We start from the raw sequence: 21,843 nt of genomic DNA, 5'->3' as shown, positions 1-21,843 counted from the left end.
AGGTCAGGAGAATGTTGATGGGAATAGTTAATGAGAGACAGGTCAGGAGAATGTTGATGGGAATAGTTACTGAGAGACAGTTCAGGAGAATGTTGATGGGAATAGTTACTGAGAGACAGGTCAGGAGAATGTTGATGGGAATAGTTACTGAGAGACAGGTCAGGAGGATGTTGATGGGAATAGTGACTGAGAGACAGGTCAGGAGAATGTTGATGGGAATAGTTACTGAGAGACAGGTCAGGAGAATGTTCATGGGAATAGTTACTGAGAGACAGGTCAGGAGAATATTGATGGGAATAGTTACTGAGAGACAGGTCAGGGGAATGTTTATGGGAATAGTTACTGAGAGACATGTCAGGAGAATGGTCATGGGAATAGTTACTGAGAGACAGGTCAGGAGAATGTTCATGGGAATAGTTACTGAGAGACAGGTCAGGAGAATGTTCATGGGAATAGTTACTGAGAGACAGGTCAGGAGAATGTTCATGGGAACAGTTACTGAGAGACAGGTCAGGAGAATGTTCATGGGAACAGTTACTGAGAGACAGGTCAGGAGAATGTTCATGGGAATAGTTACTGAGAGACAGGTCAGGAGAATGTTCATGGGAACAGTTACTGAGAGACAGGTCAGGAGAATGTTCATGGGAACAGTTACTGAGAGACAGGTCAGGAGAATGTTCATGGGAATAGTTACTGAGAGACAGGTCAGGAGAATGTTCATGGGAATAGTTACTGAGAGACAGGTCAGGAGAATGGTCATGGGAACAGTTACTGAGAGACAGGTCAGGAGAATGTTCATGGGAATAGTGACTGAGAGACAGGTCAGGAGAATGTTCATGGGAATTGTTACTGAGAGACTGGTCAGGAGAATATTCATGGGAATAGTTACTGAGAGACAGGTCAGGAGAATGTTCATGGGAACAGTTACTGAGAGACAGGTCAGGAGAGTGGTCATGGGAATAGTTACTGAGAGACAGGTCAGGAGAATGTTCATGGGAATAGTTACTGAGAGACAGGTCAGGAGAATGTTGATGGGAATAGTTAATGAGAGACAGGTCAGGAGAATGTTGATGGGAATAGTTACTGAGAGACAGTTCAGGAGAATGTTGATGGGAATAGTTACTGAGAGACAGGTCAGGAGAATGTTGATGGGAATAGTTACTGAGAGACAGGTCAGGAGGATGTTGATGGGAATAGTGACTGAGAGACAGGTCAGGAGAATGTTGATGGGAATAGTTACTGAGAGACAGGTCAGGAGAATGTTCATGGGAATAGTTACTGAGAGACAGGTCAGGAGAATATTGATGGGAATAGTTACTGAGAGACAGGTCAGGGGAATGTTTATGGGAATAGTTACTGAGAGACATGTCAGGAGAATGGTCATGGGAATAGTTACTGAGAGACAGGTCAGGAGAATGTTCATGGGAATAGTTACTGAGAGACAGGTCAGGAGAATGTTCATGGGAATAGTTACTGAGAGACAGGTCAGGAGAATGTTCATGGGAACAGTTACTGAGAGACAGGTCAGGAGAATGTTCATGGGAACAGTTACTGAGAGACAGGTCAGGAGAATGTTCATGGGAATAGTTACTGAGAGACAGGTCAGGAGAATGTTCATGGGAACAGTTACTGAGAGACAGGTCAGGAGAATGTTCATGGGAACAGTTACTGAGAGACAGGTCAGGAGAATGTTCATGGGAATAGTTACTGAGAGACAGGTCAGGAGAATGTTCATGGGAATAGTTACTGAGAGACAGGTCAGGAGAATGGTCATGGGAACAGTTACTGAGAGACAGGTCAGGAGAATGTTCATGGGAATAGTGACTGAGAGACAGGTCAGGAGAATGTTCATGGGAATTGTTACTGAGAGACTGGTCAGGAGAATATTCATGGGAATAGTTACTGAGAGACAGGTCAGGAGAATGTTCATGGGAATAGTTACTGAGAGACAGGTCAGGAGAATGTTCATGGGAATAGTTACTGAGAGACAGGTCAGGAGAATGTTCATGGGAATAGTGACTGAGAGACAGGTCAGGAGAATGGTCATGGGAATTGTTACTGAGAGACAGGTCAGGAGAATGTTCATGGGAATAGTGACTGAGAGACAGGTCAGGAGAATGGTCATGGGAATTGTTACTGAGAGACTGGTCAGGAGAATATTCATGGGAATAGTTACTGAGAGACAGGTCAGGAGAATATTCATGGGAATAGTTACTGAGAGACAGGTCAGGAGAATGTTCATGGGAATAGTTACTGAGAGACAGGTCAGGAGAATGGTCATGGGAATTGTTACTGAGAGACAGGTCAGGAGAATGTTGACTGGAACAGTTACTGAGAGACAGGTCAGGAGAATGGTCATGGGAATTGTTACTGAGACACTGGTCAGGAGAATATTCATGGGAATAGTTACTGAGAGACAGGTCAGGAGATTGTTCATGGGAATAGTTACTGAGAGACAGGTCAGGAGAATGTTGATGGGAATTCTGACTGAGAGACAGGTCAGGAGAATGTTGATGGGAATAATTACTGAGAGACAGGTCAGGAGAATTTTGATGGGAATAATTACTGAGAGACAGGTCAGGAGAAATTTCATGGGAACAGTTACTGAGAGACAGGTCAGGAGAATGTTCATGGGAATAGTTACTGAGAGACAGGTCAGGAGAATGTTGATGGGAATAGTTACTGAGAGACAGGTCAGGAGAATGTTGATGGGAATAGTTACTGAGAGACAGGTCAGGAGAATGTTGATGGGAATAGTTACTGAGAGACAGGTCAGGAGAATGTTCATGGGAACAGTTACTGAGAGACAGGTCAGGAGAGTGGTCATGGGAATAGTTACTGAGAGACAGGTCAGGAGAATGTTCAGGGGAATAGTTACTGAGAGACAGGTCAGGAGAATGTTGATGTGAATAGTTAATGAGAGACAGGTCAGGAGAATGTTGATGGGAATAGTTACCGAGAGACAGTTCAGGAGAATGTTGATGGGAATAGTTACTGAGAGACAGGTCAGGAGAATGTTGATGGGAATAGTTACTGAGAGACAGGTCAGGAGAATGTTGATGGGAATAGTTACTGAGAGACAGGTCAGGAGAATGTTGATGGGAATAGTTACTGAGAGACAGGTCAGGAGAATCTTCATGGGAATAGTTACTGAGAGACAGGTCAGGAGAATATTGATGGGAATAGTTACTGAGAGACAGGTCAGGGGAATGTTTATGGGAATAGTTACTGAGAGACATGTCAGGAGAATGGTCATGGGAATAGTTACTGAGAGACAGGTCAGGAGAATGTTCATGGGAATAGTTACTGAGAGACATGTCAGGAGAATGGTCATGGGAATAGTTACTGAGAGACAGGTCAGGAGAATGTTCATGGGAATAGTTACTGAGAGACAGGTCAGGAGAATGTTCATGGGAATAGTTACTGAGAGACATGTCAGGAGAATGGTCATGGGAATAGTTACTGAGAGACAGGTCAGGAGAATGTTCATGGGAATAGTTACTGAGAGACAGGTCAGGAGAATGTTCATGGGAATAGTTACTGAGAGACAGGTCAGGGGAATGTTTATGGGAATAGTTACTGAGAGACATGTCAGGAGAATGGTCATGGGAATAGTTACTGAGAGACAGGTCAGGAGAATGTTCATGGGAATAGTTACAAAGAGACAGGTCAGGAGAATGGTCATGGGAATAGTTACTGAGAGACAGGTCAGGAGAATGTTGATGGGAATAGTTACTGAGAGACAGGTCAGGAGAATGTTGATGGGAATAGTTACAAAGAGACAGGTCAGGAGAATGTTCATGGGAATAGTTACTGAGCTGTTGCACAAGGTGCACTGTAAACGGAGTGGAAATTTGAGAATTTGGTGTTATTGGGAATTCGGTGTACAGGAGAAAGTCGGTGCTCCTTTTTGCCGTTAATATTTGTAGTATTCGTGTAGGTTTGTGCCTGTATTTAACATTTGTTGAGTGTTTTCACACATGCTGTAAGTGTGTTGAAAAGATAGTTAAAGCAGAGAAGAAAGCAATTATTTATAAATATTCTCGACTAAGTTATGATAGTGTTGGTTATGTGTCTTCCTGCAGTATATGGGAGTTTGTGGACAGCGAGACTCTCCTGAGTGTACACTGTGCAGGAGATGTCTCCATCTCGAGTCTCTCCGACTCAGAGTCATTGAGCTGGACTGTGTGTTGGAGACACTTTGATAAATAAGGAAGGGGCATGAATACCTGGACAGTTTGCTCCAGACTTTGGTGTGACCTTGTAGAGAGGCACAGGTTCCGAATGGAGTTTTGTGTCTATAACGTACAGAGTTACGGGAACCTCGTGAGGTAGAGAATGAGGAACCGCAGAAACTGATCTTATCCAACAGGTACAAGGTACTTGCAACTGTGAGGATTAGGATAAAGACTGGTTGAAGGGCAGCCAGAAGGTGGATCTTGGAACAGGGAGTTGTGCAAAGTGGAAAAGAGGAGGGGAAGCCTGATGTGGTCGTTGTCGGGACAGATAGCATCTCTTGTCAGGAGGATCGAGAGTATGTTATTTACCTGGTGAGGGACTTCTGGAACTGGCTTGAAAGGATATTGTAGAGGGAGGGGGAGGATCCAGTCATTGTGATCCATGTTGGTATCAACAACATAGGGAAGAGTAGGCAAGAGATCCTGTTGGCAGAGTACCAAGAGCTGTGAACTAAAAGAACAGGAGCTCAAGGGTTATAATCTCTGCATTATTACCCATTCCATGTGCAAATTGGGGCCGGGCTATGCAGATTAGGGAAGTCAGCATGTACCTGAAGGAGTGGTGTGAGAAAAAGGAGTTTCTTATCATGGGATTCTGGTAGCAGTACTGGGACAGGAAGGAACTGTACCATTGAGATGGGCTCCTCCTGAAGTGGGTTGGGACCAGGGTCCCAGCGGAAAAGATAAATCAGGCGGTCACAAAAACTTTAAACTAGTAAATGGGGGGATGGTTCAGCTGGAAAAGGTAGTGTAGATAATAGTTCAAAAACAAGCAGAAGGGAAGAGAGTAACAGTCAGAAATTGTGCTTTAGCCAACACAGGTAAAGGAAAAAAGAAATGATGTAAATAATTAAACAGGAGAGAGAAATGAGAAACATGTCAGTAAAACGTTGGTGCAGAAGGACAGGTCAGGGAGTGTGGCCCAAATAAGCCATCTTTATACAAATGCACGGTGTGTAAGGAACACATTGAATGAATTGCAGACACAAATTCAACTTGGAGGGTGTGACATGGTAGACATTACGAAGATGTATCTGCAACATGGTCGACACTGGGAATTAAATATACCAGGATATAAAATTAACAGGAGGGATAGGGAAAATGGTAGAGGGGGAGGGGTAGCCTTAGGGATTCAGTATGAGGTCACTTCAATGATAGAGGATATAACGAGAGGTAAGCAGATAGTGGAGACTTTATGGGTACAATTAAGAAATAGAAAAGGATTTAAGATTGTAGTGGGAGTTGTGTAAAGGCCAACTGGCAGCAACTTTGAAGTGGTAGGTTGTATAAATGCAGAGATTAGGCAAGCATGTGGCAAAGGCAGAGAGGATTTAAAGGGGGATTTTAATTTTCATATAGATTGGGATAAACAGATTAGCTAATGTCAGAAAGAGAGTGAATTTCCTGAGTGTGCCCAGGATAGTTTTCTGCAGCAATATGTCCTAGAACCTGCAGGGGGAAGACCATATTAGATATAGTGATGAGTAATGAGCCAGGTTTAGTTAACAGTGTGATCATAATGTGATTGAATTCTACATTGTACTTGAAAGGGAGAAACACAAAACAGCCGCAAAGATTTTAAATTGAGGTTATGCAATGAGACAGAAACTGTCCACAGTAAACTGGGCAAATCTGTTAATAGGTAAAATGACAGAAGGTCAGTGGGATGTGTTTAAAAAAAAAGTGTTACGAAAGCAGTTTACACCCTCGAGGCAAGGATTCAACTTGGGGGAAAAAAAACAGCCATGATGACTAAAGAGGTCAGTGACAACACAAAACTGAAAGAAAAATCTTACAATAATACAAAGAGTCGCACAGATCCTGGTGAGTGGGAAAGATACAAAGAACAGCAAAGATTGATAAAACAGACAGTAACAGCTAGAAAATGGGAGTCTGAAAAGAAACTTGCAAAAGAACGCAATAGGAGCAGGAGTAGACCATATGGCCCGTTGATCCTGCTCCACCATTCAATATTATCATGGCTGATCTTAGGCTTCAACTCCACTTTCCCGCCGCTCCCCATATCTCTTGATTACCTGAGAGACCAAAGGCTGGGTTTTGTGTCCCCATGAGGCGGGAGTGGAGGTTGGGGGGCACAGAGAATCACGACAGGTGGCGGGTGTGAGTGGGGGGCGAGGGCTCGTCGTCTCCCCGCCGCCCAGTGATCTTCCTGGAGGCAGGGTAGACCAACGATGGACTTACCGCGCAGAGGCCAAGTGAGGCCCTTAGTGGCCTCTTCCCACCGTCAGTGGGATCTTACTAGTGACGGGGTGGGCGGGGCGCTTCCACCAGGTGGGGAGGATGCCTTGTAACACAAGGTGCCCTCCCTGCGTGGTTGGGGATGTGGGTCCCTCCTCCATGGGCAATTTGTGGCCCATGGAGGATGCCCACCAGGAACCAATTCACCACCCCCTCGCTGGGACCTTCCTGACCCGCCCTGGCGACCTCGCCTCACCTACCTCTGTCCCGGGGTTCCAGCGCTGGATCTGGGTTCGAAGCCTCTGCTAGTTCCACTACTCCCGGTGACGCTGCCGATACTGCTGAGCTGCCGGCCCACTGATTGGCTGACAGCTCTTGGAGGCGGGATCCCCGTCTTTAAAGTCTTCAAAGGGACGGAGATCCCGCTTCCTGAAACTTTGATTTAAAAAGACCGGAGGATCCCTCCAGGGGTGGGAGTGGGGCGCAAAAAGGCAGAGACAGGAATTTCCCCCCGCTTTCGGCCTGTCGCTGGGAACCCTGCCTCCAGCACAAAATCCAGTCCCAAAAATCTGTCCATCTCAGCCTTGAATATATTCAATGATGGAGCATCCACAACCCTCTGGGATAGAGAATTCCAAAGATTCACAACCCTCTGAGTGAAGTAATTTCCCCTCATTTCAGTCCTGAATGATCGACCCCTTATCCTGAAACTGTGCCCCCGTGTTTTAGACTCCTTGACCAGCAGAAACAATCTTTCAGTGTCTACCCTATCCAGCTCCTTCACAATCTTGTATGTTTCAATGAGATCGCCTCTTATTCTTCTGAACTCCAGAGAGTATAGACCCAATTTGCTCAGCCTGTTATCATAGGGCAACCCTCTCATCCCAGGGACCAATTTAGTGAACTTTCGCTGTACCGCCTCCATCGCAAGTATATCCTTTCCTAAATGTGGAGACCAAAACTGCACACAATATTCCAGATGTGGTCTCGCCAAAACCTTGTACAATTATAGCAAGACTTCTTTATTCCTGAACTCCAATTCCCTTGCAATAAAGGCCAACATGTCATTTGCCTTCCTAATTGCTTGTTGTATCTGCATGTTAACTTTCTGTGTTCCTTGTACAAACACATCCAAGTCTCTTTGAACAGCAACACTTATACGTTTCACATCTTTTACAAAATATTAAAAAATATGGGGAGGCGGTGGCGTAGTGGTATTATCACTGGACGACTAACCCAGAGACCCAGGGTATTTCTCTGGGGACATGGGTTCAAATCCCACCACAGCAGAAGGTGGAATTTGAATTTAATTAATAAATCTGGAATTAAAAGCTAGTCTAATGATGGCCATGAAACCATTGTCGATTGTTGTAAAAACCCATCTGGTTCAATAATGTCCTTTAGGGAAGGAAATCCACTCAGTACTCCACCATGTTGAACACCACTTGGAGGAAGCACTGAGGATGGCAAGGGCACAAAATGTACTCTGGGTGGGGGACTTCAATGTCCATCACCAAGAGTGGCTCGGTAGCACCACTACTGACCGAGCTGGCCGAGTCCTAACGGACATAGCTGCTAGACTGGGTCTGCGGCAGGTGGTGGGAGAACCAACACGAGGGAAAAACATACTTGACCTCGTCCTCACCAATCTGCCTGCTGCAGATGCTTCTGTCCATGACAGTATTGGTAGGAGTGACCACTGCACAGTCCTTGTGGAGACGAAGTCCCACCTTCACATCGAGGATACCGTCAGTCGTGTTGTGTGGCACTATCACCGTGCTAAATGGGATAGATTTCGAACAGATCTAGCAATGCAAAACTGGGCATCCCTGAGGCACTGTGGGCCGTCAGCAGCAACAGAATTGTACTCAACCACAATCTGTAACCTCATGGCCCGGCATATCCCCCACTCTACCATTACCATCAAGCCAGGAGACCAACCCTGGTTCAATGAAGAGTGCAGGAGGGCATACCAGGAGCAGCACCAGGCATACCTCAAAATGAGGTGTCAACCTGGTGAAGCTACAACACAGGACTATCTGCATGCCAAACTGCGTAAGCAGCATGTGATAGACAGAGCTAAGCGATCCCATAACCAACGGATCAGATCAAAGCTCTGCAGTCCTGCCACATCCAGCCTTGAATGGTGGTGGACAATTAAACAACTAACTGGAGGAGGTGGCTCCACAAATATCCCCATCCTCAATGATGGGGGAGCCCAGCACATCAGTGCAAAAGATAAGGCTGAAGAATTTGCAACAATCTTCAGCCAGAAGTGCCGAGTTGATGATCCATCTCGGCCTCCTCCTGAAGTCCCCAGCATCACAGATGCCAGACTTCAGCCAATTCGATTCACTCCGCGTGATATCAAGAAACGACTGAAGGCACTGGATACTGCAAAAGCTATGGGCCCTGACAATATTCCGACAATAGTACTGAAGACCTGTGCTCCAGAACTTCCCGCGCCCCTAACCAAGCTGCTCCAGTACAGCTACAACACTGGCATCTACCCTGCAATGTGGAAAATTGCCCAGGTATGTCCTGTACGCACAAAGCAGGACCAATCCAACCCAGCCAATTACCACCCCATCAGCCTACTCTCAATCATCAGTAAAGTGATGGAAGGTGTCATCAACAGTGCCATCAAGCAGCACTTGCTTAGCAATAACTTACTCAGTGACGCTCAGTTTGGGTTCCGCCAGGGCCACTCAGCTCCTGACCTCATTACAGCCTTGGTTCAAACATGGACAAAAGAGCTGAACTCAAGAGGTGAGGTGAGAGTGACTGCCCTTGACATCAAGGCAGCATTTGACCGAGTATGGCATCAATGAGCCCTAGCAAAACTGAGGTCAATGGGAATCAGGGGGAAAACCCTCCACTGGCTGGAGTCATACCTAACGCAAAGGAAGATGGTTGTGGTTGTTGGAGGTCAATCATCTGAGCTCCAGGACATCACTGCAGGAGTTCCTCAGGGTAGTGTCCTAGGCCCAACCATCTTCAGCTGCTTCATCGATGACCTTCCTTCAATCATAAAGTCAGAAGTGGGGATGTTCGCTGATGATTGCACAATGTTCAGCACCATTCGTGACTCCTCAGATACTGAAACAGTCCGTGTAGAAATGCAGCAAGACCTGGACAATATCAAGGCTTGGGCTGATGTGTGGCGCAAATGTTACTTGCCACTTAAGTGCCAGGCAATGACCATCTCCAACAAGAGAGAATCTAACCATCTCCCCATGACATTCAACAGCATTACCATCACTGAATCCCTCACTATCAACATCCTAGGGGCTACCATTGACCAAAAACTGAACTGGAGTAGCCATATAAATACCGTGGCGACAAGAGCAGGTCAGAGGCTAGGAATCCTGAGGCGAGTAACTCACCTCCTGACTCCCCAAAGCCTGTCCACCATCTACAAGGCACAAGTCAGGAGTGTGATGGAATACTCTCCACTTGCCTGGATGGGTGCAGCTCCAACAACACTCAAGAAGCTCGACACCATCCAGGACAAAGCAGCCCGCTTGATTGGCACCCCATCTACAAACATTCACTCCCTCCACCACCGTGCCCGGTGGCAGCAGTGTGTACCATCTACAAGATGCACTGCAGCAATGCACCAAGACTCCTTAGACAGCACCTTCCAAACCCGCGACCTCTACCAACTAGAAGGACATGGGCAGCAAATACATGGGAACACCACCACCTGCAGGTTCCCCTCCAAGTCACACACCACCCTGACTTGGAACTATATCGCCGTTCCTTCACTGTCGCTGGGTCAAAATCCTGGAACTCCCTTCCTGACAGCACTGTGGGTGTACCTACCCCACATGAACTGCAGCGGTTCAAGGCAGCAGCTCACCACCACCTTCTCAAGGGCAATTAGGGATGGGCAATAAATGCTGGCCTGGCCAGTGACGCCCACATCCCATGAATGAATTAAAAAAAAATTCTACTTGTCTATTACTGCCAAAATGAATAACTTCACACTTCCCTACATTATACTCCATCTGCCATCTTGTTGCCCACTCACTTAACCTGTCTATATCTCTTTGCAGCCTCTCTGTGTCCTCCTCACAGCTTATCTTTTCACCTTGCTTTGTATCATCAACAAATGTAAATACATTACTCTCTGTCTCTTCATCTAAGTTACTGATATAGACTGTAAATAGTTGAGGCCCCAGCACTGATCCTGTTGGCAGTGCACTCTTCACTGCCTGTCAACTTGAAAATGCTCTGTTTATGCCCCTCTTTGCTTCCTGTTCATTCACCAATCCTCTATCCATGCTAATATATTACCCCCAACTTCATAAGCCTTTATCTTGCCTATTAACCTTTTGTACGGCACCTTATCAAAAGCCTTTTGGAAATCTAGGTATACTACATCTACTGGTTCCCTTTTATCTACTCTACTAGTTACATCCTCAAAAAATTCTAATAAAATTGTCAAACAGGGTTTCCCTTCAGTAAAACCATGTTGGCTTGTTCTAATCATACTGTGCTTTTCTGCGTGCATTGTTAAGACTTCCTCAGTAATAGTAAACAGCATTTTCCCAGCGACTGATGTTGGGCTGACTGGCCTGTAGTTACTGTTTTCTCCCTCCTTTCTTGGAAAGTGATGTGACATTTGCCCACTTCCAATCGTTTGGGATCGTTCCTGAATCTAAGGACATTTGGAAAATCATAGCTAATGCATCCATTATCTCTGCAGAACCCCAGGGTGTAGGCCGTTGGGTCCTGGGGATTTGTGGAATTTTAGTCCCTTGGGTTTCTCCAATACTTTTTCTCTGATATTAATTTCCTTAATTTCCTCACTCCTTTTAGCCCCGAGGTTACCGTCTGTTTCTGGTATGGAACTTGTGTCTTCTACTGTGAAGATAGACACTAAATATTTGTTCAATGCTTCTGCCATTTCCTCATTCCCCATGATAATTTCTCCTGTCTCTACTTCTAAGGGACCAACGCTTACTTTAGCTACTCTCTTACTTTTTATATACTTATAAAAGCTCTTACAATCTGTTTTTATATTTCTGGCTAGTTTACTGTCCATCTTCTTTTTCCCTCTTTATCAACTTTTTGGAAGGGATATTAAAATCAATACAGAACGTTTTTATGATTAGATGAAGAAAAGGAGGGTATTCGGGGCAAACGGGTCTCTTGAAAACTGATTGTGGTGATATTGTCAATGAAAATAAGTAAATGGTGGACATGTTGGATAATTGTTTAACTTGGTTGAGTTTTTTGATGAGGTAACAGAGAGGGTTGATGTGTATATTTGGACTGTAAAAGGTTTTTGATAAAGTGCCACATAATAGGCTTGTCAGCAAAGTTAAAGCCCATGGAATAAATGAAGCCGTGGCAGAATGGATATGAAGTTGGCTGAGTGACTGGAAACAGAGAGTAGTAATAAGCTATTGTGTTTTGGACTGGAGGAAGATATACAGTGGTGTTTCCCAGGGGTCGGTACTAGACCACTACTTTTCTTGATCTATATTAATGACCTAGACTTGGGTGTACAGGGCACAATTTCAAAATTTGCAAATGACACAAAACCTGGAAGTATTGTGAACTGTGAGGAGGATAGTGATCGACTTCAAGAGGATATTGACAGGCTGGTGGAATGGGCAGACATGTGGTAGATGAAATTTAATGCAGATAAGTGTGAAGTTATACATTTTGGAAAGAAGAATGAGGAGAGACAATATAAACTAAAGAGTGCAATTCTTAAGCGGTTGCAGGAACAGAGGGACCTGGGGATAAAGGCGCAAAAATCATTGAAAGTGGCAGGGCAGGTTGAGAACGTGATTAAAAAGGCATACGTGATCCTGAGCTTTATAAATCGAGGCATAGATTACAAAAGCAAGGAAGTTATGACGTACCTTTATAAAAACTGGTTCAGCCTCAACTGGAATATTGGATGGAATCTGAACATCTTTAAAAATAATCACGTCAGCACCATTTCCGGGTCCAACCCCACACTTGTTGGCAGCACACCTGCTGATGCAGTCTCATTGGTGGTGACCTCCTAATTTGCTGCCTCTGTGCCCGCCTTCCAGTTAGGGATAGCGAGTGGGTTCCTGAGGCTGCAGGCCAAATCAGAGGGCCTAAGCCTTGGAAGAATGACAGCCTCACCGGCAGAGGTGGGCACTGCAGCTGTGGTAGAGGGAACGTGAGGGTGCCTCAATCTTAAGGCCCCCTCTGAAGACATCTCAATTTTGTTTATATATACCGTAGCCACAGACGACCCCTGTTGAGGAGAGCCGCTTCATAGGATGGCCTGTGGCTGCAGTTGTGGCCTGCTGACCCATGCGGCTCCATTTGGTGTGTGTGTGAAGGAGGCCTCGTGAGCCAGTACCTGCCAGGCTTTGACCTCAGTGGGGGGCCGATCTGCCACAGGGAAGATCCCGGCAGTGTCCCTAATCTGCCCAAAATTGGGTACTTAAATATGCAAATTGGCTACCCACTGCTATCGGACGGGTCGTCTTTGTCGCTTCCACGCTGCCTCTGGCAAAAGCGACCAAAGGCAGGAACTCGTTGGCCAACGGACATGACACCCACCCGTCCTACCTTCCTCCTGGTCCCATCTTCAAGTCCATTTCTGTAGGACTGGGAACATTCCGCTCAGTATATCCAATTCTGGGCACCACACTTTAGGAAGGATGTGAAGGCTTTAGAGAGGGTGTGGAAAAGAGTTACGAGGATGGTTCCTAGGATGGCTAGTCTTTCAGCCGGTACAGAGACGATGGGCTGAATGGCCTATTTCTGTGCTGTAATTTTTCGATGGCTCCATGAGGAACTTCAGTTATGTCGATAGATTGGAGAAGCTGGGGCTGTTTTCCTTGGAGGAGAGAAAGTTGGGAGGAGATATGATAGTGGATAGAGAATGTCTCCTGTTAAGGGGAAGAGCATAACTAGAGGCCATCAATATAAGATAGTCAGAAGAAATCCAATAGGGAATTCAGAAGAAACTTCTTTACCCAGAGAATGTTGGGAATGTGGAACTCGCTACCACAGAGTGGTTGAAGTGAATAGTATAGATACATTTAAGGGAAAGCTAGACAATCACGTGAGAAGGGAATAGAGGGTTAGAATAGATTTAGATGAGGAAATGTGGGAGGCGGCTTGAGTGGAGCATACACACCTACATGGACTGATTGGGCCAAATGGCCTGTTTCTGTTTATCCTGGCCTGTTTATCTTATGGAAGGTGTTCAAAATCATGAAGAGTCTGGGCAGAGTAGATCGAGAGAAACTGTTGCCCTTGGTGGAAGGGTTGAGAACCAGAGAACACCGATTTAAAATAATTGGGAAAATAACCAAAGGTGATATGAGAAAGCATTTTTCTAAGCTGTGAGTAGTTAGGATCTGGAATGCACTGCCTGAGAGTGTGGTGGAGGCAGGTTCAGTGAGTGTTTAGGATCTGGAATGCACTGTCTGAGAGTGTGGTGGAGGCAGGTTCAGTGAGTGTTTAGGATCTGGAATGCACTGCCTGAGAGTGTGGTGGAGGCAGGTTCAGTGAGTGTTTAGGATCTGGAATGCACTGTCTGAGAGTGTGGTGGAGGCAGGTTCAGTGAGTGTTTAGGATCTGGAATGCACTGTCTGAGAGTGTGGTGGAGGCAGGTTCAGTGAGTGTTTAGGATCTGGAATGCACTGTCTGAGACTGTGGTGGAGGCAGGTTCAGTGAGTGTTTAGGATCTGGAATGCACTGTCTGAGAGTGTGGTGGAGGCAGGTTCAGTGAGTGTTTAGGATCTGGAATGAACTGCCTGAGAGTGCAGTGGTGGCAGGTTCAGTGAGTGTTTAGGATCTGGAATGCACTGCCTGAGAGTGTGGTGGAGGCAGGTTCAGTGAGTGTTTAGGATCTGGAATGAACTGCCTGAGAGTGCAGTGGTGGCAGGTGCAGTGAGTGTTTGGGGTTTGGAATGCACTGTCTGAGACTGTGGTGGAGGCAGGTTCAGTGAGTGGTTAGGATCTGGAATGCACTGTCTGAGAGTGTGGTGGAGGCAGGTTCAGTGAGTGTTTAGGATCTGGAATGCACTGTCTGAGAGTGTGGTGGAGGCAGGTTCAGTGAGTGTTTAGGATCTGGAATGCACTGTCTGAGAGTGTGGTGGAGGCAGGTTCAGTGAGTGTTTAGGATCTGGAATGCACTGTCTGAGAGTGTGGTGGAGGCAGGTTCGGTGTGTGTTTAGGATCTGGAGTACACTGTCTGAGAGTGTGGTGGAGGCAGGTTCAGTGAGTGTTTAGGATCTGGAATGCACTGTCTGAGAGTGTGGTGGAGGCAGGTTCAGTGAGTGTTTAGGATCTGGAATGCACTGTCTGAGAGTGTGGTGGAGGCAGGTTCAGTGAGTGTTTCGGATCTGGAATGCGCTGCCTGAGAGTGTGGTGGAGGCAGGTTCAATTGTGGCTTTCAAAACGGAATTGGATAAGCAACTGAACAGAAAATATTTGCAGGGTTGTGGAGAAAGGCTGGGGGCGGGGGGAAATAGAATGGGACTCTTCCAGAGAAACCGGTATGGACTTGTTTTTTATTTGTTCGTTTATGGGATGTGGGCATTGCTGGTTAAGCCCTTGAGATGTGGTGGTGAGCTGCCTTCTTGAACCGCTGCAGTCCATGTGGGGTAGGTACACCCACAGTGCTGTTAGGAAGGGAGTTTCAGGATTTTGGCCCAGTGACAGTGAAGGAACGGCGATATAGTTCCAAGTCAGGATGGTGTGTGGCTTGCAGGGGAACCTGCAGGTGCTGGTGTTCCCATGCATCTGCTGCCCTTGTGCTTCTAGTTGGTCGAGGCTGCGTGTTTGGAAGGTGCTGTCTAAGGAGCCTTGGTGCATTGCTGCAGTGCATCTTGTAGATGGTACACACTGCTGCTGCTGTGCATCTTGTTGGGCCAAATGGCCTCTTTCTGTGCTGTAGTTGTTTTTTGATTCTATGAATTACTTTGTGTCAGCATTAACAATAGAGGAAGAGGTCAGCATTCCAGAAGTTCCAATGAAACTAATATTGAATCAGGGACAGGGACTCAGCAAAAATAATGTAAGCAAAGTAACAGTCATGAAAAAATAATGGCAGTCAAGAGAGACAAATCCCCAGGACTGGTTGGCTTCCGTCCCGGGGTTTTAAAGGAGGTGGGCAAGAATATTGCAGATGCCATCATTATAACCTTCCAAAGTTCTCTTGATTCGGGAATTGTTCTTTTAGATTATAAAATTTCACACAGCACTCTGCCAGTTAAGAAAGGTGACAGATGTAAATAGGGAATTCTCGACCAGTTAGTCCAACATCAGAGTCTATCATTAAGGATAGGATGACTGAGCAGCTTGAAAGTTTTCAGCTGATCAGAGAGAACCAGCATGGATCTGTAAAGGGTAGGTCATGCCAGAGGAACCTGATTGAATTTTTGAAAGAGGTGACTGAAGTAGTGGACGGGGAGTGTCTATGAATGTTATTTATATGGACTTCCAGAAGCAATTTGATGAATTCCCTCAGAAGTTGCAGCTCATGGAATTGAAGGCAAATTATTGACCTGGTTAGGAAATTGGATGAGTGAAGGGAGACAGTCAGGATAGAGGGCCAGTGCTCTAATTGGCAGAATGTGACTAGCATCCTACAAGGATCTATATTGGGGCTTCACTGTTCACTGAAATTATTAACGACTTGGATGAGGGGGTGTAGAACCACATATGTGAGTTTGCCCATGACAGAATGATGAGCGGCATCAAATGGATTTCAATGTATGCAGATGTGAGCTCATCCACTTTAGACCTAAAAAGGATAGAACAGGGTACTTCTTAACTGGTGAAAAGCTAGAAACAGTGATGGTCCAAAGAGACTTAGGGGTCCACCTGCATTAATCATGAGCAGGTAACTAAAAAAATCAAAAAGGCTAATGGAATGCTGGTCTTTCTATTTAAAGGATTAGAATATAATGGATTGGAAGTCGTGCTACATCTATAAAAAGCCCTGTTTAGACCACACCTGGAGTTACTGTGAGCAGTTCTGGGCACCACATCTTCGGAAGTATATAGTGGCCTTGGAGGGAGTGCAGCATAAACTTTCCAGAATGATACCTGGACTCTAAGGGTTAATTTACGAGTCGAGATTAAACAAACTTGAGTTGTATTCCTGGAATTTAGAAGCTTAAAGGGTGTTTTGAATGAAATTTTCAAGATATGAAAGGGAACAGATGGAGTAAATAGAAACTATTTTTACTGTTAGGAGATTCTAGGACTAGGGACACAGTCTAAAAATTACAGCCAGATCTTTCAGGAGTGAAATTAGGAAACACGTCCACACATAAAGGGTGGGCGAAGTTTGGAACTTTGTTCAGCAAATGGCAATCGATGCTGAAATTGATTGATTTTTGTTATCCAAAGGGATTAAGGACGGAATATGGCATCATGTCAAAGATCAGTCATGATCTCATTGAATGACGGAACAGGCTCGGGGGCTGAATGGCCTCCTGCTGTTCCTATGAAAGACAGATACGGGCAGTGTTCACAGGACTAGGTACTGAGAGACAGGTTGGAGTGTGTTCATGGGACTGATGACTGAGGGGAATGGCTGATCTTGCCTTGTCAAATTATCTGTTCATATACCCTGTTTTTATTGCATCACCTCATTCAATTAGGGGTAGTAATTTCTCACAAAGGGTGTGGAAATCTGGAACTTCCTCCCCTAAAAGGCTCTGGTCAGTTGGAGCTTTCACAACTGAGATCAATAAATTTTTTTAGGGTAAAGTTATTGAGGGATATGGAGCAAAGCTGGCTAAATGAAGTTGAGGTATAGATCAGCCATAATCTACTTGAATGCTAGAACAAGCTTGAGGGGCTGAATGGCGTTCTCCTGTTCCTACGTTCCTGGCACCAGCTCTTGCTTTTCTGACCCATTTGTCCTCTCTCCAGGTGTACGAATTTGCAGTGAAAGAATCTTCCATCATCCACAAGGTGCCCACTGATGATCAGGTCCTGTCTCCACCGAAAAAAAAGAGAAAGCACAGGTGAGTGCAGATCACAGAACATTGTGGGAGAAAATGAGTTTACAGAATTGAATTTAAGACTTGGCAATGGGAGCTTGGGATTGGGTTAATGCTAGAAACAGTAAAATAGCCTGAACATAAATAGGAGTAGGTCATCCAGCTTCTCGAGACTGCTCTGCCATTCAATGAGATCATGTCTGATCCTCAATCTCAACTCCACCTTCCCGCATTATCCCCATATTCCTTCATTCCTGTAGTATCCAAAAACCTATTGCTCAGCCTTGAAGATACTCAATGACTGAGCATCCATAGCTCTCTGGGATAGAGAGTTCCAAAGATTCACAACCCTCTGAGTATAGAAATCTCTCCTCATTTTAATCTTAACTGGTTGACCTCTTATCCTAAGACTATGACCCCCTAGTTCTAGACTCTCCAGCCAAGGTTGGGGGGGTGGGGGGTGGAAACAGCCTCTTAGCATTTACCCTGTCAAACCCTCTAAGAATGTTATTTCATTTCAGTGAGATCATCTCTCATTCTAAATTGCAGGGAATATGGGCCTGGTCTATCAATCTCTCTTCATAGGGCAACCTCCCAACTCGCTCATCCAAGGAATCAATCTAGTAAACCTTTGCTGCAGTCCCTCTAAGGCAAATATATCTTTCTTTGGACCAAATCTGTACACAGTATTCCAGGTGTGGTCTCACCACAGCCCCATTTAATTGTAGTAAGACTTCTTTACTCTTATACTCCAACCCCTTTATAATATAGACTAATATACCATTTGATTTCCTAATTGCTTGTTGTGCCTGCATGTTAACTTGCTCTGATTTGTGTACAAGGACACCCAGATCCCTCCGAACGCCAACATTTTTCAGTTTCTCACCATTTAAAAAATATTCTGCTTTTCTATTTTTTCTTCCAAAGTGGATAACTTCACATTTCTCCACATTATATTTCATCTGCCATGTTCTTGTCCACTCACTTAGCCAGTCTTAGAGTCATAGAGTTATACAGCACAGAAACAGGCCCTTCGGCCCACCGTGTCCGTGCCGACCATCAAGCCTATCTATTCTAATCCCATTTTCCAGTCTGTATCCATTTGCAGCCTCTTTACATCCTCCTCACCACTTATGTTCCCACCTAACTGCAAACTTGGATATATTACAAAAGCAAAATACTGTGGATGCTGGAAATCAGAAATAAAAACTGAAAATGCCAGAAATATTCAGCTAGTCAGGCAGCGTCTGTGGAGAGAGAAACAGAGTTAATGTTTCAGGTCTGTGTTCTTTCACCAAGACTGAGAAGTTTAGAAATGTAATAAGTTTTGAGCAAGTGAAAGGGGGAGGGTGGGAAGAAGAACAAAAGGGAAGGTCTGTGATAGGGTGGAAGGCAGGAGAGATTAAATGACGAAAGGTTTCATGGTCCAAAGCCAAAGGGAGTGGTAATGGTCCAAGTAAAGAAACGAAAAATATGTCTAGTGGAGGTGTGAATGGCGGAATTACAGCCGACCAAACACAAAGGGATTAAGAAAGAAATGAGAAAAAAAAGGACCAGCAGAAGAATTGCAATAAAATGGGTGCAGAGGTTGGATATATTACACTCAGTCCCTCATCTAAGTCATTCATGAACATTGTAAATATCTGAGACCCACACAATGATTTTTGTGGTACCCACCACCACCCACCCCCCGCCACCGGTTACACCCTACCAAACCAAAAATGATCAATTTGTTCCTACTTTGTTTTCTGTCCGTTAACCAATCCTCAATCCATGCTAATATATTAAACCCCGCCCCACCTCCCAAACTCAATGAGCTCGAACCTTTAAAAAATGTTGAAAATCCAAGGGCACTACATCTACTGGGTCCTCTTTAACAACTCTGCTAAGTACAACCTCAAAAAAAATAACAGATTTGTCAAACATGGTTTCCCTTTCGTAATTCTGTGTTGATGCTGCTTATTCATATTATGATTTTCTAAGTTCCCTGATAGCTTATCCCTAATAACAGATTCTAGCCTTTTCTCTACTGCTGATGTCAGGCTAACTGGCCAAGGGTTCCCTATCTCCTCTCTTCCTTCCTTTCCTGAATAGTGGGGTTATGTTTGCTAAGTTCCAATCCATTGGCGTTGTTCTAGAATCTAAGAAATACTGTAAGATCAAAACCAGTGCGTCCACTATCTCTGCACCCACCTCTTTTTAAAACCGTAGGATGTAGGCCATCAGGTCCAAGGAATTTTTTGTCTTTTGGTCCCATTAATTTCTCCAGTTCTGCTTCTTTGCTGATACTAACTTCGTTTAAGTTCCTTATTCTCACTGGACCTTTGGTGCCCATTATTTCCGCAAGTTTTTTTGTTTTCTACCATGAAGAAAGGTAAGTATGTGTTTAATGTGTCTACCATTTCCTTTTTCCCCATTATAATTTCTCCTGTCTCTGCATCTAAGAGACCCATGTTTACTTTTGCTAATCTCTTCCTGTTTATGTATCTATAGGCAAATGTGACGCCCTTATTCAAGAAAGGGTATAAGGACAGTCCTGGCAACTACAGGCCAGTTAGTTTAACATCAGTGGTGGGTCATGTTTTAGAAACAATAATCAGGGAAAGAATCAACGAACACTTGGAGAGGTTTGAGTTAATTAAAAGAAAGTCAGTGTGGATTTGTCAAAGGCAGATTGTGCTCGACTAATCTAATGGAATTCTTTGATGAAGTAACAGAGAAGGTTGATGAAGGGAAGGTGGTGGATGTTGTTTATATGGATTTTAATAAGGTACCACATAAAAAGCTGGTTAACAGAATTGAGGCTCATGGAATAGGAGGGTCAGTGTCTAATTGGATAAAAAAATTGGCTTAATAACAGAAACCAGCGAGTCGTATTAAATAGTTGTTTTTCAGACTGGAGGATGGTAGACAGTGGTGTTCCCCAAGGGTCAGTGCTGGGACCACTGCTTTTTTGCTACATATAAATGACTTGGAATACAGAGTAGAATCTCAAAACTTGCCAATGCCCGTGAACTTGGAGGTGCAGCAAACAGTAAGGATGATACGAACTGCTTGCAACATGACATAGACAGGCTAGCAGAATGGGCAGATGGAATTTAATATTGACAAGTGTGAGGTGATGCATTTGGCAGAAGGAATAGGGAGAGGCAATATATACTTAATGGCACAGTTTTAAAGAGTGTGCAGGAACAGAGGGACCTGGGGTCTATGAAGGTGGCAGGACATATTGAGAGAGTAGTTAGTAAAGCAAATGGGATCTTGGGCTTCATAAATAGACACATTGAGTACAAAAGCAGAGAAGTTATGCAGGAATAAAAACAGTAAGTGCTGGAAATACTCAGCAGGTCTGGCAGCATCTGTGGAGAAAGAAGCGGAGTTAACATTTCAGCTCAGTGACCTTTCATCAGAATTGGCAAAGGTTAGAAATATAATAGGTTTTCAGCAAGTAAAGTGAGGGTGTGGGGCGGAAAGAGAATATAAGGGAAGGTGTGTGATTGGACAGAGGATCAGAGAGATTAACTGACAAGGAGGTCATGGGGCAAAGGCAAAGAGAGTGTACTAATGGTGTGGTGAAAGACAAAGCATTAATGCAGAGAGAGTGTTAATGACAGAATAATGAACAGCTCTGTCCAAAAGCACAAACATGAAAAACACAGTTTAAGGCAGGCCCATGGTTTAAATTGCCCCTAGTATAGGTAGGTGGTAGGGAATATGGGATTACTGTAGGGTTAGTATAAATGGGTGGTTGTTGGTCGGCACAGACTCGGTTGGCCGAAGGGCCTGTTTCAGTGCTGTATCTCTTAAAAAAAAAATAGCGCGGCACAGTGGCGCAGTGGTTAGCACCGCAGCCTCACAGCTCCAGCGACCCGGGTTCAATTCTGGGTACTGCCTGTGTGGAGTTTGCAAGTTCTCCCTGTGTCTGCGTGGGTTTCCTCCGGGTGCTCCGGTTTCCTCCCACATGCCAAAGACTTGCAGGTTGGTAGGTAAATTGGCCATTGTAAATTGCCCCTAGTATAGGTAGGTGGTAGGGAAATATAGGGACAGGTGGGGATGTGTTAGGAATATGGAATTAGTGTAGGATTAGTATAAATGGGTGGTTGATGGTCGGCACAGACTCGGTGGGCCGAAGGGCCTGTTTCAGTGCTGTATCTCTAAACTAAACTAAAAAAAATAAAATAATAAAAAAGGGCCAGTCATACTCTGAAATCACTGAACTCAGTGTTCAGTACACAAGGCTGTAGTGTACCTAATCGGAAAATGAGGTGCTGTTCCTCGAGCTTGCGTTGATGTTCACTGGAACACTGCAGCAGAAATGTGGGCATAAGAGCAGGGGGGTGTGTAGAAATAGCAAGCAGCCAGATGCTTGGGATTATGCATTCAGACTGAGCAGAGGTGTTCCGCAAAGTAGTCACTCAGTCTGCGTTTGGTCTCCCCAG

The 21,843-nt window shown here is 44.9% G+C and overlaps 1 protein-coding gene across 1 annotated transcript in view; it reads left to right on the top strand.

Moving 5' to 3' along the window:
• The window catches only part of ezh1 (enhancer of zeste 1 polycomb repressive complex 2 subunit), a 131,016-nt gene that overhangs the window by 64,412 nt on the left and 44,761 nt on the right, over nucleotides 1-21,843 (top strand). The window contains exon 8 of the mRNA XM_068013084.1: nucleotides 17,334-17,428. Coding sequence (XP_067869185.1) covers nucleotides 17,334-17,428 — 95 coding nt within the window. The remainder of the gene's footprint in view (nucleotides 1-17,333; nucleotides 17,429-21,843) is intronic.

Source organism: Heterodontus francisci, chromosome 33 (genome assembly GCF_036365525.1).
Source record: "Heterodontus francisci isolate sHetFra1 chromosome 33, sHetFra1.hap1, whole genome shotgun sequence".
NCBI classification, from domain to species: Eukaryota; Metazoa; Chordata; class Chondrichthyes; order Heterodontiformes; family Heterodontidae; genus Heterodontus; species Heterodontus francisci.
The sequence above is the reverse complement of the archived record's forward strand: the minus strand, read 5'-3'. Positions and strand labels throughout refer to the sequence as shown.